Here is an 18433-nt window from a genome sequence, read left to right on the forward strand (position 1 = left end):
ATTTAACATTCTACCAAAATACACTAATTTATCTATTAGCTTTAATTTTTCACCATTTATGTACAGTGCAATTGTTCACAACTGTCTTGGTCTTCGATACATTAATTTTCAGGTGTATACTCCTTGCTGCATCATTCAATCTATGTAGTATTCACTGCAAATCATTCAGATTCTCAAGTATATGTAGTATATATTTAGTTAGTTAGTTTCCAACTAACACACTTCTGGTATCACAAGAATTCTTTATACCATATATAGTAATGGATAAGCCAAGAATTTTAGATGCTAAAATACACCCCCAAAATTGGCTTTGGTTTATCCATGGATGGGCTTATATGTGAGTATATACAGTATATGTATCCATAAGTACATTAAACAACCAAGAGATATCACACATACATGTGTTACTCCCTGCTCAATGTTGAACTATTTGCTATGCATTTTATTTACTGTTATGCATGCTTTACTTTCATCATTTCCAGGAACCAATCTTCAAATCTGCATTTCTGTAAAACATTCCATAGTTCAATCCTATTCACTTTTATCATACACTTTCTTTAAATCAGCAGCCAGGTTGTTGGAAACAAGTATTAAAATCTGTTGTTAATCGCATCTCATCTTTCCTAGAACAAGAACCTTGGCTTCAAAGGAACAACTTGGATTGAGATAGGCAGCTATAGAAATTGCATAAATAAACAACTAGCCTGATTTTATTGCTATTTTTAAAAGTCAGCTGTCTACTTCACTTTTGTTTTGAACTTGACTCTTATAGGGCGGCCTTTGTCCATAGGGCTGGGTTTCTATATAGGCATGCCAAGAGCATTTATAGAAATAAATTGGGGGGCAAAGGGACAGTGTCCATTGTTTATTTTTTTGTTTTCAAACTTCTTTAGCAGCATGCAAAAAGAAATTGATATTTTGTGGTGAATAAATCCAGATTAAAACAACAAGTACCACAATTTAAAAATAGCCAGCAATAATTAAAATCAGGAGGAAGGCAGTTAAACAATCAGTGAAACTATATATCAAAAGACCAAGGAAAAAGAAAAGCCTTAGCTTATCTTGTACCACTACGTGAAGAGAACATCTTGCCTCACATGGAGGGGAGTTCCAAAGGGGTGAAGCACTGAGAGGTGGGCTGCACAGGATTTAGGGCAGGCCATATCTGTATTGGTATAGCATAGCCTAGAAAAGCTATTATACATTCCAAAACTAACAGGTAACAAACAGAAACTAAATTCTTAAACAATATTTTTCTAAAAGAAAAACATAAAAGTGAATGATTTTTTTTAAAAAAAAAATAAGAACAGGAATCTTTGAAGGTCTTGGCCAAACTTTTTTTTTTTTTAATCAATTTCTCCTGGGGACAGAACTTCAACTTTTTTCTGTGGGCATTTAGCACACACAAACCAGACGGTTAACCTTTAGTCGTTGTTGAAAACAGTCGTATTAATTACATTATGCTCTTGTTTATGGTAAGGTTCAGAATACAGGATGAAAAGTGGACAAAGGTTGTCTGCAGACAGAATACCTTAATCTGTACTGGATCCTCATCTTGCTTTCCTGCCATCGTAGTCTTGTTCAGCTAACTGACTGAGTTGTAATTCAAAATCAGAACAAGCAAGGAAGATTGTGTTGGCTATGCCTACTGCTATTTGATCTGAAATAAATCTAAGAAAATCCTATATATGGATATATTCCCATCATTTTCTTCCAAAAACCTTAATCCTAGAAACAATTGCTCTGATCCAAAATATCTGCTGGACATATTAGCCTCACAACAATACCTTGCTTCACAATTAGGCTGCACAACTGGATTAGCTCATTCGGTGTTCTTGTACTTAGCACTGCCTCTCCCACTTTTTTTTTTTTTTTGACTTCTTCTCTGCCTCTGCACAGGTCCACCACGTTACCAGAAGAATAGGTCTTGCTACAAAGGGAAATATCATAGAAGCCGCAATATATGATGGCTGAAACTAGTGACCACATTTTTGGCTATTTTCCTCTACTGTTCTTACATATGATTTAAGTTGATTAACTGATGCTTTCCCACTAATGCCAAAGAGAAAATCACACAACTTTACATGAACTACTACTGAATGTCACCCATTTTTTGACTGCTTTCTTGTAGCAGTCACAGCGACACGCCAGCAGAATATGTAATTGCTGGCCATCCGTTGTTATAAATGGATGTTCTACTATTATCACTCCAAGTGAAATGAAGTATTTGCATTGCTGCAAGTGTTGGTAATAAAAATGCTCTATATCCTTCCTCTTGGTACTGGCTGGAGGGAATGCACAGTAATAACATATAGCTCATTTCAAAACAGCAAGTGTGCCAACATGGAGAATATTTGGAAAGCCACGCATAGCAAGTGCTCTTGGGCCTCTATTGTCATGTCTGAAGTCATAATTTTCTGAAGAGGACTGGCATTTTGTAAGCAGTTTCACCTGTTCTAATGGGGCTTTCAGTTGTGATAGTTGTATATTGTAGGTACCTCAGTATTTTTAGTTGGAGCTTTCTTATGATTGTCCTGGGGTTGCATCTAAGGAAGATGCACAGGGTTCTGCTGATACTAACCCTGTCTTCATGATGTGTCCAGATGTTATCATTACCTTCTTCCAATTTTGATGCCACTGTTGATATCTATAGCAAAGCCTAATAAAAATGAAGCAGGTTTTTGTTTCTGTTGTCTGAACTAATGGAACTTACATTGCCCGAATGAAAGCATAACCAACTCTCAAGTCCTCTCAAAACTTATATCTAATAATATGCACACTTATGTTTACATAGCTCACACATACCTGGCTAAGCTGGCTTACACTTAAAGTGAAGATAAATAATGCCAGTTGAAGAAAAGTGGGGGCCCAATGAAACACAAGATATGAAACCCCACACATGGACCCCTAATTTGACACTGCAAAATAAGGCGTTGAAACTATGTATTCAGAATGGAATACCCACAGAGCCTGAACTAAAAATGAAAAATGTTTTAAAAGAAATATACCATATACAAAATCTAAACATTTAAAAGTATCAAATTCTTCTTTAGAGAAGAAAAACTGCTTTATTTTGGATATGCTATTGCTTTCTCTTCTGTACAATTGTGCAAACCTGTTGTAGCAATTGCCTGTTTCAGCTACACAAAGAAAACAGAACAAAAAAAAAAAAAACCCCACCACCATGAGAGTCCTCCTAATTCTAGAAGTACTATAATATCTTAATGTCCATTTATTCCTACCTCCTGTTTTTGCTGGTTATTTATCTATGAGAGGAGCTGTCCTCTTAATCATTAAGTTTACTCATCTGATGAAGTTCAGCTATACTTTGAGCTAAGTTACTTTTGGAGCAGGCATTTCTGCCCTTCTGGGGTACAGTTGAGCAATTTTCTGTTGTCTGCAGTGTTTCTCAACCTCAGCAACTTTAAGATATGTGGACTTCAACTCCCAGAATTTCCCAGCCTGGTTTAAACTTGCTGAGGTTGAGAAACACTGGTCTAGGATTTCCTCTATTGCTAATGCCCATATCACAGTATACATGATGGCCATCCACTGTTATAAATGGGCGTTCTACTATTACCGTGCCAAATGAAATGGAGTCATATGTTCTGGCATTCTAAATAAACTAGGCAAGCGAGAACAATTCTGCCCAGAGGCTTCTGGATAAAATGCTACGGTGCACTTTCCATTAAAATAAGCAGCACACTTTTCTCTCTGACCCAAACCTATACATTCTCACATATACAACTTTCTTTGTTTCCTCCCAGCCTGTAGGGTAGTGGAGGAATTGAGAAAAGGAATTTTTGGTGTTATTTTCATTTATTAAAGCTTCCAGATCTGGGCTGCAAAAGTCCAGATATTAGACATTTCTTCTCTCGTTGCTGCCATCTAGTGGTAGTCCAGAATATAGCCTGGATATAGTAGCCCTAGACTCCGAGTCACATCTTATACAAGATATCTGGAGACTGTCTTTTCTGCAAGTCTCTGCAGCAGTCAGCGTTGTCACTTGCCCTGTCCAGCTTCTCTTCCCTTCTTTGCTCAGGCAAGAGCATACATGGTTGCTAATTCAACCAAGAATAGAGCACTGGCAGCAGAGAAGACCGGCAGGGTGACTGTAGCCAGGTGACTGTTGTGACAGCAGAAACCAACACAGCTGCAAATGCTGCAACGCCCTTATCCTGGCTCTGAAGACTAGGTTACAGTATGATGATAGTCCCCTTCCCCTTCTCAGTGTCTGCTTGGGAAAGGAAGGGGAAAGGCCTGTGCTGCCAGAGCAATACAAGGGCAGACCAGCAAGAGTGGAAGAAGAGAAATGGCTCCATTTACCCAGAATAGCCACAGTCATTCCTTTTTCTCTCTCCTTTTATAATTAAACCTTTCAACCTCAAGCTGATTTTGTACTACAGTAGGATGGCTTCAGTTTCAGATGTAGTCCTCTTACTGACCAACTTGGGGGTGGCCAGATGAGTGGGTACTGGAGCAAATTTCTGATTTAAAAATCAGCAAATAAAGGCAGAAACTACTTTACGAAGAACCTTTCTTTTGGAAATGGCCAACATCTTCAACTCTCATTCAAATGTCTAGAAAGCAGGAGACTGTGAGTTCTAGTCCCACCTTAGGTGAAAGCCGGCTGGGTGACTTTGGGCTACTCACTCTCTCTCAGCCCAACTTACCTCACAGGGTTGTTGTTGTGGGGAAAATAAGAGGAGGAAGGAGTATTAAGTATGATCACTGCCTTGAGTTATTTATAAAAATAATAAAGATGGGATAAAAAAAATCTAAAAAAAAAAGTCAGTTAAAAACTTTGTTTCAGCTGATCTTTAGACAGCTATTAAGATATGATTATTCTAATATTTTAAATGAATCTTTATGTTGATAGGTTTCATTCGTCTGTTGTTACATTACTGTTATTACCTGCCACACATATTATGAATAAGGTGGGATGCAATTTTCTAGATAAATAAGTACTTGAGAATTTCTAGGGCGGGCAAGCACCCATTTTTGTCCCCCTTCCACAGATGCTCAGGCACCTATCATAACTCCCAGATTCCCTCAAATTCCATACTGAGCTCCCTGTAAACCTTCCTGTTCACTCCTCCTATTCACTCATGTTAGCTTCCTGGGATTAGTTGGCTTCTTTGAGAGCTGTCTCAATTTGAGAGTAATTTAGTAATTTAGTATACAGAAATGAATGCTGTGATACGTTAAATACTTCATATAAATATCTTCCCATGTAGTTTAGTTACAAATGAACTAAATGTGTGGTGCTTTTTTAGAAACATACATTATCTACAGAAAGACATGCTCTTGAAAAAGAATGCTGGCTGCTTGGCCATTCAGAGAGCTTTTAAAGAAGAGGGAAGCCATACCTTGTGACTCATAGACACGTGCTTTCCATACTTAAACGCCATATTCTGAATTCCCGCAGTATGCTTTGCCAGTTCCATTGCAGCCTGGCAGCTCTTTGCCAGCAAGACACAATGAGATAGGAAAACCTGCTCTTTCCAAGCTGATATTCTGATGTCGTCCGTAAGAACATTTTCCTAGATAAACAAAGAAAGATGTTATACATTCTAAAAATAATCAGCATGATAGAACAATGTACTTGTTTAATATGTGTCACTTGAAGCAATATATTCTGCTGGATTAGGAGACAGAAATGATAGAAACAAATGGTTTAAAAAAATGTTAGCCTCTGCAGTACAATCTCAATATCTTTCTCCCTCTGGCATTTGTCTCCCTTTAACTTACAAGCCAAGCTATAAATTCCTGTGATCTTTATAGATCTCTATGCTGGGATTGTAAAGTCATTGAATTATAGCTAACTACTAATTACCACCCTACTAATATAAGTATGATCACAAAGCAAAACAAAAATTCAAATATTAGCCTGGAAGAAAATATGAATCTATTTAAAAAGTAGTGATAGAGGATGGGAGGCAGTTGCAGGAAAACCTCTGTGATAGACAGAGGAAAACAGAATACTTCCTTGCTTTTTTCTAGAATCATTCCCTCCTGTTGCTTTAAAAGAGTAGTAACAGCAGGAGTTTCAGGACATAAGACATAAATGATCATATATGGATCAAGCTGCCTTCATACATAACAAGCCCTGTTATTAACCCATTTAATCAGCCTGGGGTAATCCAACAACTGTAGCTACTCAAAGTCTCAGGAAGAAGCCTTCAGAACCCCAGAACCTATTGGAGATACTACTGATTGAACCTGGGATCCCCACGCTAAACAAAATTTCATGATATGCCGATAGAACCTGTCTTCATCCCCATTTTTATGTGAAATGTGCTATCTACATAGGTTGATATGATACATACAGTGGGGCAAAAAAGTATTTAGTCAGCCACCAATTGTGCAAGTTCTCCCACTTAAAAAGATGAGAGAGGCCTGTAATTTTCATCATAGATATACCTCAACTATGACAGACAAAATGGGGGGAAAAATCCAGAAAATCACATTGTCTGATTTTTAAAGAATTTATTTGCAAATCATGGTGGAAAATAAGTATTTGGTCACCTACAAACAAGCAAGATGTCTGGCTCTCACAGACCTGTAACTACTTCTTTAAGAGGCTCCTCTGTCCTCCACTTGTTACCTGTAGTAATGGCACCTGTTTGACCTTGTTATCAGTATAAAAGACACCTGTCCACAACCTCAAACAGTCACACTCCAAACTCCACTATGGCCAAGACCAAAGAGCTGTTGAAGGACACCAGAAACAAAATTGTAGACCTGCACCAGGCTGGGAAGACTGAATCTGCAATAGGCAAGCAGCTTGGTGTGAAGAAATCAACTGTGGGAGCAATAATTAGAAAATGGAAGACATACAAGACCACTGATAATCTCCCTCGATCTGGGGCTCCATGCAAGATCTCACCCCGTGGGGTCAAAATGATCACAAGAATGGTGAGCAAAAATCCCAGAACCACACAGGGGGACCTAGTGAATGACCTGCAGAGAGCTGGGACCAAAGTAACAAAGACTACCATCAGTAATACACTATGCTGCCAGGGACTCAAATCCTGCAGTGCCAGATGTGTCCCCCTGCTTAAGCCAGTACATGTCTGGGCCCGTCTGAAGTTTGCTAGAGAGCATTTGGATGATCCAGAAGAGGATTGGGAGAATGTCATATGGTCAGATGAAACCAAAGTAGAACATTTTGGTCTAAACTCAACTCGTCGTGTTTGGAGGAGAGAGAATGCCGAGTTGCATCCAAAGAACACCATACCTACTGTGAAGCATGGGGGTGGAAACATCATGCTTTGGGGCTGTTTTTCTGCAAAGGGACCAGGACGACTGATCCGTGTAAAGGAAAAAATGAATGGGGCCATGTATCGTGAGATTTTGAGTGAACACCTCCTTCCATCAGCAAGGGCATTGAAGATGAAACGTGGCTGGGTCTTTCAGCATGACAATGATCCCAAACACACCGCCCGGGCAACGAAGGAGTGGCTTCGTAAGAAGCATTTCAAGGTCCTGGAGTGGCCTAGCCAGTCTCCAGATCTCAACCCCACGGAAAACCTTTGGAGGGAGTTGAAAGTCCGTGTTGCCCAGCGACAGCCCCAAAACATCACTGCTCTAGAGGAGATCTGCATGGAGGAATGGGCCAAAATACCAGCAACAGTGTGTGAAAACCTTGTGAAGACTTACAGAAAATGTTTGACCTCTGTCATTGCCAACAAAGGATATATAACAAAGTATTGAGATGAACTTTTGATATTGACCAAATATTTATTTTCCACCATGATTTGCAAATAAATTCTTTAAAAATCAGACAATGTGATTTCCTGGATTTTCCCCCCCATTTTGTCTCTCATAGTTGAGGTATACCTATGATGAAAATTACAGGCCTCTCTCATCTTTTTAAGTGGGAGAACTTGCACAACTGGTGGCTGACTAAATACTTTTTTGCCCCACTGTACTGGGTTTCATTCAACCCAATGGCTCATCCTACAAAATGGTTCACCAATATTTTGATTATATCTAGGACTTTTATTAGTGACTTCTCTTTCTTGTCTCTTATCTACCATGAAGAGATTTAATGAATCCTCTATCAAGAGTAAATAGCTGCAAAAAAACACAGAATGTGTTTGGTCATTGCCTTCAGGATGAACTGGAAGGCAGCTAAAAAATCCAGGCCAAAAATGCCTATGCCATCTACACAATTCTGGCCCTAAGAGTTACTTCAATTAAATTACTCAGGAGAAAGAACTAAATCTGCATGACACTATAATTTTCTAACAAGCTATTATCTGACATGAAACTGGTAAGAAATGAAATAAAATCCCTGCATTCAGTTGTAATCTTCCTCCTTTGTGGCTACTGCCAAAGTGTGGTGTGTTGCAAGGAGATAATATGAGACTGATGGAAAAAGTAGTACAATTCCTCAAAGCCAGCTTGCTGAACATTGTATCATTTCACTGCATTGTTTTCAAATACCATTCACTTCCATGAAGGAGGTGATAATGGGAAAATAGAAGGCAGCAAGGGAAATCATACATTTACTCTTCTAATTGTGATAATTCAACAAGTGACAGTCATGTTTAGTTTTGTTTAGAACATTTCCTGGATTTTTAGCACAGATAAGAATGGTCACCCAAATAAAATGTTAATTAATTATCTGCCATTTCATGCCATGTTATAATGAGCCTTGAAGATGAAATGCTGAAGAACTGGTGAGAGGACAACAGAGAAATAGATATAAAGATACACAAGATACACATACATGCTCTAAAAGCTTGATGGTCAATTGGCATAACCACCTAAAATCTGATTTAATATGACTTCATTTAAACGCCATTAAATCTTAGCCCTCATATATGCAGAAGAATCATAGGATTGACAAAAGTAACAGATTTTAAAAGGAGTTAAGTTTGTTGTCATGTAAGGCACATATTCATTTTCAGTTTTTACTTTTTACCTAAAATGAATAATCTCACTAGGCTCAGTATAAATGTCTGGCCACTATCATTTGCAGAAATGTAGCAACTGCATCCAAAGAAGGCATTCAGTTTGAGGACCCACTAATAATAGGTTCAAATCAACTGCTTCATTTATTTTAATTAACATTCTGCAAGGCTTGTCTGCCCGCGTGTGAAATAGGTATTTTCCCATAATGTCAAATTTATTTAAAAGTAACTAGTATAAACGCATAGCAATGAGTGTGTCCTATCCTGAAAATAACTTGCAGACACAGACATTTCTGTATCAGACCATAGTAATTGCCATTATAAAAATATCTTTGTGTTGAGTCTTAAAGAATAATTACTGGAGTAAAATGCTATTATGAAAAAGATCACTTTTAAACATGGAAACACATACACTCCAATGTAGGAGCTGCTGAGAAGACTTTCGCATGTTTATCAATCAATAAAGATGTGTGCATACACACACAAAATAGGGAATATTTCTCATAGGATATTTCTAAGGGATAGCAAGATGGCACCAGAAGGCACAATAGTGCCTGTCATACCACAATGTTGAGGGAAAAAAAATTAAGATGGCTGAAATTTCCTGAAGACAACCAAATATTGCAAGATTTTCATGTATACCATGAGATTTTAGTCATTTATATTTTCAATTTTTCACTTTAATCTTTTAAAACAAAATTGCTAGTAGGATGCTGACCCTTGAAAAAGTTGTTGGCTTCTGGAGCAATTCTATATAATCTGTTGTGTAAGAACAGAATAATGATGCAGGAGGGACTAATAATAGGAGGACTATGCTGATCTATCCAATCAGCACCCTGTTTGGATGAGGAACAACTGGTTTGGAAAATATGTATGTGCTTGGCCTGCTTGCATGACTGCTCATCCACGCACGTTACCCTTCTGTTGAACTTACCCTTCTGGGATAGTGAGGAGTTTTCATCATCTGCAAAGATATAATTTTATCTCTTATAAGAACTATGGCAATACAATCCCTCACATTTGATTTCAAAAAGATGTTTTGGAGTGCACAAGAGCATGAACAAAGAACCTGTTTGCAACTCCTTAAAGCACCTAAAGAGTGTTTTTCAAATTTGGCAACTTTAAGATGTGTGGGTTTCAACTCCCAGAATTCCCCAGCCAGCAGGTTGAAAAACACTGACCTAAAGCACTGCGTTATTTGCAGGACCACCTTCTCCCAAGAACATCTGCCCACCCAACAAACTCCCATAGGGAGGACATGCTCCAGGTTCCCTTTTTTAAACTTTGCTATCTCATGGGACCTAAGAAGTGTGCTTTTTTGGTAGCTGTCCCTGTGCTCTGGAATAATCTCCCACCCAATATATGACAGGCCCCAACTCTGCTTCCCTTTAGAAAAGCTGTTCATACCTGGCTTTTTCCCAGGCACTTAGGTCCAATTGAGTGGAGTCCCCTTTTAATTGTTTAATTATCATGTTCAGTCACTGTTTTATATTTTTTATATATTGGGTATTTTTTTTTAATATTGTATGGTTATTTCTGGTTTATTGTTTGTTTTTGCTGTATACAGTGGTACCTCGGGTCACGAACGCTTCTGTTCACGAACAATTCGGGTCACGAACAGCACCGTTCGCAAAATTTTGCTTCTGTTCGCAAACTCCGCATCGGGTGACAAACAGGATCCGCGGCCATTTTCCCTGCCATGACACGTGGTCGTGGCTTCCTGTAGGGAGGGGGACTCTCCCTCCAAACAATAAACGCCTCCCCACCCGCCTTCCTGTCCTCCACGCCAGAAGTCGCCTCAAGCAAGGTCAGTGTTCTCTCTCTTCGTACTGTACTGTACTTTGTTTCATATTTTTGTGATTTAAAAAAAAATACAAATACTTATGGAAAAATTTGATTCGGGTCGTGACCAGAGTCACGGAACAAATTAAGTTCGTGACCCGAGGTACCACTGTACAACTCAGAGATATTGTTTGAGTTGGGCAGCCCTATAAATTCATTAAATAAATAAACAGTGTCTTTTCACAGAAGGACACACACACACACACACACACACAAATCCTGGGGGGAAGGGAGGTGAAACTGCTTTAAGGAGTTGTAGGCAAGAGCCAGGTTTCCACCTCCACATACTCCAAAGGCCCTTTTTTAAATCAATCTGAAGCACTCCACAATCCTCATAGGAACACCATAATATATGATCACACATACATAACTTGGAAGTAAATTGAACAATCTTAGTATAATTTACAGTTCCATAAATGCATTTAGGATGCTAGTAAAAAGAAGGTTTCTCTCCAAGTTTATATAAATGCAATCACATTTTAAAAAGAAAGTTGAAAATATGACAGTTCATGCAATGTGGGAAAACAGTTTTGTTCAATATTATTAAATACACAATACATATTATGTGCTAAACTGGACTAAGTACTAGGAAAAAGATTTACAATTTGGAAATAGGACATTCTGGCTACAGCTTTCATTTTTCTTGTAAATTCCATCTAGTCCTCTCTATGGTTCAGCATTGCCCCATCCTCATCCAGATAGGTCTCATTTACACAGGCCAAGCAGGTCCACTTGTTCGTTCCTCAGCTACCAAGTTGTGGACGATTAAGGTCTTATTACAAACAAACCTGGCATTAACTAACAGCAGCCTGAAGTAAAGATACCCAGCAATACAGCAGAGGATGTAGGGAACAGGCAACTGATCCTGAAGAGGATGGCACCAGAGTGTCAACTCCATCCCAGGACCACCCATCAAATCTCCCTCTGCCAGTCACTGCGGTAATTTGCCTCCTGTCCCATGACCCACCTGAAGTATCCTCAATCCAACCCACATCCCCAAGTGCTGAAACATCCTTCCAATCAAGCTCACTCCTCACTGTCAAACATCACTTAGAATTTGGCCTGACTATCAAACTAAATGGCCTTTTCTGCCAGCCTTATTAAACTGTATAGCATGCTCCCAATTCCACAGCTTACTTTATATTACTTGCAAAAATATTTATGGGCTGTATATAAGAATACACAGTTCTTGATATAATAGCATTCCTAATTTGAACTGACCCCTCTTCTATGTTCCTTGACACATGCCCTCTCCACAAATTTCTTTCAGTGGACCCTCCAGGCAGATTTGGAACACATAGGAGGTAGAGTGGAAACTGTTGCATAAAGAGGTGCTGGGTGCAGTCCAGAGTACTTAATCAAGTTTAGCTTAAGACAACTTTAAATATAGAGGCACAGGTAGTCCTCACTTACCAACTATAATTGGGACTGGCAACTCCGTTGCTAAGCAGTGTGGTCAATAAGTGAAACATCACATGGCCATGCCGACTTATAACATCAGTTCTGGCTGCAGTTGTTAAACTAATTACCATGGGTCGTTAAGCGAGCTGTCACGTGACTGTGACTTGGGACTTCCTGCCAGGTTCCCCATTGACTTTGTTGTCAGAAGCTGGCTATGAAGGTTGCAAATGGTGATCAGGTGACCGTGGGATGCTGCAACCACTGTAAATGTGCACCGGTTAGCGAGTGCCTAAATTGCAATCACGTGACTGCGGGAACGCGGCAATGGCCGCAACTTCAAGAATCAGTTGTAAGTCTCCTTTTTCAATGCTGTCATAACTTTGAACAGTCGCTGAACAAATGGTTGGTGAGGACTACCTGTATCACAATATGTGCCTTCTTTACTCCATCTCACCTAGCTTCATCTATCCCCGTGAAATACAACCACTGGAACTCATGTGTGACTTCTCCAAGCCATCAGGCTATAGAGAAAAGGATACAAAATAATTATAAAAATATTTCAAAATGAAATGCACAAACTGCTGTAAACTAAAGTTTCTAAAAAATGCTTCTACATGATTTGAAGTAGATCTTAATTTCTGTTACACTGCTGTTCGTCACACCCTGTCACACATACAATATGGCGTTACAAACTTCAGTTAAATCTAAGTCAGAACAATGCAGAGACTGAAAAAAACACTGCAATTTGGATCACTCAGTGTTTCAGCTATAAGTGAGATGATTCAACAATCTTTATTTTCCCATCTGTGTAGGAAAAAAGCCAATAAAATTATGAGTCTTCAGCAGCAACACAGTTACCCTGCAAACATCTTGCATGTGATTGATGTCTCACTTAGCAGATGTCTTACTGCTTGTTGGACATGACAGGACATATTTTATTGGTCTATTAATATATGCCTTTGATGTTTGTGATAAAAAGGGTTAGAATAAATGGACCCATAAAATATATCTTATTTTATTCAAATTCCACAGTAAGCCATGTTTAAAGAGGGCTCCATCCGTCCATCACAAAATATAACTTAAGAAGAAAATTAAATGTGAAAGGAGAAAGAAAAATAAAATGAAGATAGATAATAAGATAGTATAACTCTCCCTGATTACACTGTTATTTAGAGGTAAACTTCAGCTTCAAGCTGATCTTCCTTCTATTATGTCTGTCTTTTACCATGCAATCTTTTCTCCATTCTTTTTCAGACAATCACAGAAACACATTAAGAAACTCTAGCTTTGACAGGTACTATAAAGACAAAAGTATCTTATTTAGAACTTCCAAAGAGACATATATTTTCCTAAAAGTTTAAGAAAAGCAGGTATCTTCCTTGTGTCTGGTTTAATTCTTATTACTGCTATGACAGTAATAAGAAAAAAACCCTTGCACTGAAAAAAAGAGGGGGGGGGCTGTTGTTTGGTGTAGGGTGCATTCTTTGCATGTAGTAGGTCTATGTTCCCTCCTGATATTTCAGAGCAGGGCTGCTCAAGACTTCTCTGAAACTCTGGGAACTTGTATTGTACATATTGGATTGTATATTGTATTGTACAATATATAATATTGTACTGTATACAACATGCAAATCCAACCACTATGGCTTATAAAGCTATCAAGCCCTAATGTGTTGTACAAACAATGGTTTGAAAGTCCTGACCAAACATTATGTATAATCTAGGCCACAGCTCTACACATGAGCCTATAGTTGTACCCTTATTATAGAAAGGAAGCTGATTAATGTCAATTTATGTCTAATGAAAAATGATATGGAACGTTAGTACAGACTTTACCACACCACAAAACTGCAGGGATCCTGCCAAGCAGCTGATCAATGGTATGTTAGGAAAGTGATTTCCAATTCATGGTCTTGCTGCTTCCTCTTTCCTCCCAGTGACCCAGTGCAAGATTGCTTGTTTCCTGAAGTCATTAGTAGTGTAAAACCAGTCAGTCTGAAAGACTTGCTGATACCAATCAGCCTTTGGGCTAAAAAGGATGCTGTCCCCTGCCACATAGCAACCAGAAAGTTCTTCTGTATCATCAAACCTGCTGCATTCTAACTTTTGTGAAATACAAATTAACTCTTTTTTCAATCTTAAGGCCACATACCACGTAATTACAGCAATTTAAATTTTTATTGGCACAGACCCAAACAACACCACTGTATTTTGCCTTTCTATATTGGCTATAGTTTGTTTGCAAGCATAATTCAAAGTGATGCTACTAACTGATACTAAGTGATTTGGGGCCAGCACTCCACATATAGAAGGACAATTTTTTTCCCCTTCAAAGCAAAAGTTCAAATCTGTATCTTTATTGTCTGTCTTCCAGTAAAACAAAAAAGTTGCATTTAAATTATTGGGGTCAACTGTATCCCTCCAATACTAAAAATCTATGTGAGTGGCACGTGGAGTCAAACCAGTTCCTATTAACAGGCATAAAACTATTATAACAGCTGTAAACTATAGCAGTGAAATAATAATGGGTTGGGAATTAGCTTTCCCAGTCCTGAACATTTAACAACTGTATAAAAAGGTCACTCAAAATACTATATGACGTACAGAGTTGCTGCAGTGTTCTGGCCCTTTCAGTAATAAGGCTACTGTCTTGATGTTCAAGGTAAGCCAAGTTATGTATATAGACTCAGCCCAGAGTTTGAATAGGAAGAAACAACATCTGTGATGTTAATGCTATGGCAAATGATTCAGCTTCCAAACAATACAGGCATTTAAATGGCAGTATATTACAGTTAAAATATGATTAAAACACAAACATAAATGCACCATTATATGACACCGTTTGGAACTGGAAATGGAGACTTATCAAAAACATCCAATCATGTTTAATTTCTGAATGATCTCAAGAGTGGAATTCTTTTGTGAGTGTTGCATTATTATGCACTGAATAAAGGAGAATTAGGTTTTTTTTAACACTTAACAATGATAAAATCTTACTAATGGCCAAAAATTTGCTGTTGATAACTTCTGGATATCAGAAGTTATCAAAGGACTCTTTGCTCCTTTGATATCAGAAGATATCAAAGGACTCTAAGAACATTTCTGGATTCTTATTTGTTTTCAATGTGCCAACCCAGAGTTGACAGTAATTTTCTAGTATATTATATTAATAAACAGGTTAGGAACTCCTGCATTTTGTTTGGAACTTCTAACTAATTGATTCATTTCTCTGGGCTAACTTATCTAAGGTAGTGGAGGAAGCGGTTCTTTCTTTTCTTCATTGCCAGTCACTGAGAAATCAAGTCTGCCAATTTTCATATTCCATCTCCCTTCATCTCAGTTTCTGCTTCAATAGCACATTCAATGTACTGAACCCTGTCTACCCACCTACCCCACTTATCCTCTCTGGGTCCTTTCCTCTCCACTACTATCAGCCTCGATAGTACGTTAGAAGAAGCAGAAACAAAGCAAAAAGGAGGTTTGGTTAGAGAAACATGGCTTCTAAGAAATATAAGTGGCTAGATTTTACAATCTGAGAGCTGCAGATAAGATTTTGAAACTACACTGTTTCAGACAAAAAATAGGCCAATTAAATATCTGAATTCTTCTTCACATAATATTTATAAATACAAAATATACCAAGAAAAAGAAAAGGAGCATTTTATACATTAGATCATCTGATTGACAGAGTATTATGCTCTGAAATGGTATGCACTAGTAATCGTAACATCAAGGGAAGTTTTGGTTCAGATTATGTTATTTTTTACCATAAGAGGAAGAATGTGATTTAAACACAAGTACATTCGTGAATCATAGATTTACCTTTATCAAGCTTGAATTTTCGTAATAGATTCCTTGTGCTAATTCACCAATGGCACTTGACATCATCTCTACCACCTGAAAGAAAAAGAACAAGTTTTAAGCAAGATAATTACACAGTTACTAGAGGATTCTAAACTAAGAGTGCAGGGAGGCTTAAATAAAAAAGGATCTGTATCCTGAAGGCATGTTATGTGCTTTTTTAAAAAAACTACATCTCAAGTTAGTTTTTAAAAAGCAAAGCAATGTTTTTATTTATTAAAGTAGGGGTTTTCAAATTGTGGGTTGGGACCCTCAGGGGATTGTGAAGTTTATTTTTGAAAAAAACTAAATCAGGCTTTGTGCAGGCAAAATGGGAACATTGTCAAAACTCACTCTATAGTTTGTTCCTTATTTTGCCTGAATAAGCCTAAAGTGGGCAGCTGCTGTATTACAAGTCTCTATGATATATAGATTAAAATTTAATTATTAAAAACAGCATATTTATTTCTTGTCTAAACATAACACCAATAAAATATTAGTTTTATTCATGGGGGAGAGTCACATAAATTCATCTATCATTTTACAGGGTCATGGTACTATAAAGTTTGAAAACCACCATATTAAAATATAAATTAAATATAAATTAAATAAGCTACCAGGCACATATAGATTATAATAACCTTCTGGGAACTATTAAAAATTCAGCCTGCTATGCCTAATGCATTTGTTTTAAGTCCAAAGCAGTTAATCTTTATAATTCATTTCATACACTGGACACACACTGTACTTGTATTTAGAAGTCTGTCCCAGGAAAAACAGTAACTTGGGCATAGAAACTTTTGCCAACGTGGAATTGTTATTTAGCAAACTATTATCATTAAGGTTCTCGTCTGTTCCCATTAAAAAACTGAACAGAATCCAAAATATAAAACCAACCATAGTTCCAGTGATATTATGGACCCACTGGAATTAGTGTAAGAAATCGGAGCTCTGAGCACGAACCTCCTTTGTTAGAATAGTACTGGAGGATTTAGAAGAATATATTCAATATAGGCCTACCTTACGGCTATTCTCCCTGCTACAGATTTATTCTTCCATGATTAATTTCCTAGGTACATGGGTTTGTATCAAATTCTCCCTCTCCCTTCCCTAAAATTGTGTCCATTTATTATTGAATTAAGTGGATTTAGTTTCAGGTTTTTACCATTCTTGTAACTGAAGTCAGTAAGGCAAATAAAGGTCCAAAAGTAACGTCTATAAACCTCTTAACATTCTTAATGACCATTATAGCTTTATTTGTAAGCCTTCCCCCAACCCTATTATGTTTAGATTAAAATCCTATATACCCTGGGCATGGAAGTAAACCACACTGAGCATTATATGCTTTACTTCTGAGTAAACATGCACAGCAGCGTGCTTTTGATCTCTTACACAAACATGCTTATCAAGACACCTTTGCAAATGGAACCAATTCATCTTTTTTTTAAATGATGCACAGGAATTAATTTCTAAATCTATTTAAGAACAGCCTCCTTTTCAGAGAGAAAATCCGTCTTGCCCTTTCAGTAATCAGATACTTAAGGAAATATTGTAGCAAACTGAGCTGCAGGAGAACTGAAAGGACAATGATCCTACAGTGTTAACCCAGATGTGTTGAGTTATTTAAGTGGGGAACAGAGAAAATGAGGGACTTTTTGGGAAGGTATCAGATAAGCCTTATGCCCAAATCCAGGAGGATTGTGTATCGCCAATAGGTCTATGAAAGCCTGTAACCAAACACTCAGTGTCAGATTGTATTACGGTTTATACAAGCAACATCTCAAGATTCCTCTGATGGCCGAGACACATAATACAGATCAATCACTCACTAAAAAATATTATGGTTTGTGAAACGGTTGGAGCCCAGAGACATGGCAGTAATATGAAGAAGAATTTACAAAGACACTGAGTCCTACCTCTAAATGTCAAAGTGATAGTATGAGCTTTAACAATGCACCTAGCTGTGATTAGCAGAACTCCCCCTTCTCTGAAACTCTAGACAGAACTGAACCCAGAGAAAGATCCTTTACTTTAATCCACACACATGGAAGCAAATTCCATGCTATAGTGATTTGGAGAGAATAAATTTGTAGAAGAATCTAGGAGAATCTATTTTTTTAAAATTTTATTATGCCTTTCTATATTTTTATTATGCCTTTCTATATATTCTTTATTATGCATTTCCATAAAATGCCAAAGCCACCACTTTATTAACTTCACTGGCAAGCCAGATACTAAATGATAAACTATGTCTTAAACCATAAGCGCCCTTATTTTGTTTGGCAAGTGCTTTCAGCTAAGACTATGTTATCTTTGTCCTCCCCAAATTTATCCCCGTACAAAGCACTCTCTAAAGTGAAGTCAGGTACCTTTTTTGGTGTTGGGGCAAGAAATTATATATTATTTAGAGGCCTGGTGTTTAAGATGTA

The 18433-nt window shown here is 37.7% G+C and overlaps 1 protein-coding gene across 1 annotated transcript in view; it reads right to left on the reverse strand.

Annotated features, from left to right (window-relative positions):
• Window positions 1-18433, reverse strand: part of PDSS2 (decaprenyl diphosphate synthase subunit 2) — an 85635-nt gene that overhangs the window by 17003 nt on the left and 50199 nt on the right. Inside the window, exons 4-5 of the mRNA XM_088139009.1 lie at window positions 15987-16061; window positions 5370-5543 (exon numbers count right to left, since the gene is read on the reverse strand). Of these exons, the coding sequence (XP_087995135.1) occupies window positions 5370-5543; window positions 15987-16061 (249 nt within the window). The remainder of the gene's footprint in view (window positions 1-5369; window positions 5544-15986; window positions 16062-18433) is intronic.

Source organism: Python bivittatus, unplaced genomic scaffold (genome assembly GCF_059951505.1).
Source record: "Python bivittatus isolate LINGU-HERP-01145 unplaced genomic scaffold, Pbiv_v1 ctg000020_np1212, whole genome shotgun sequence".
Classification (NCBI taxonomy): domain Eukaryota; kingdom Metazoa; phylum Chordata; class Lepidosauria; order Squamata; family Pythonidae; genus Python; species Python bivittatus.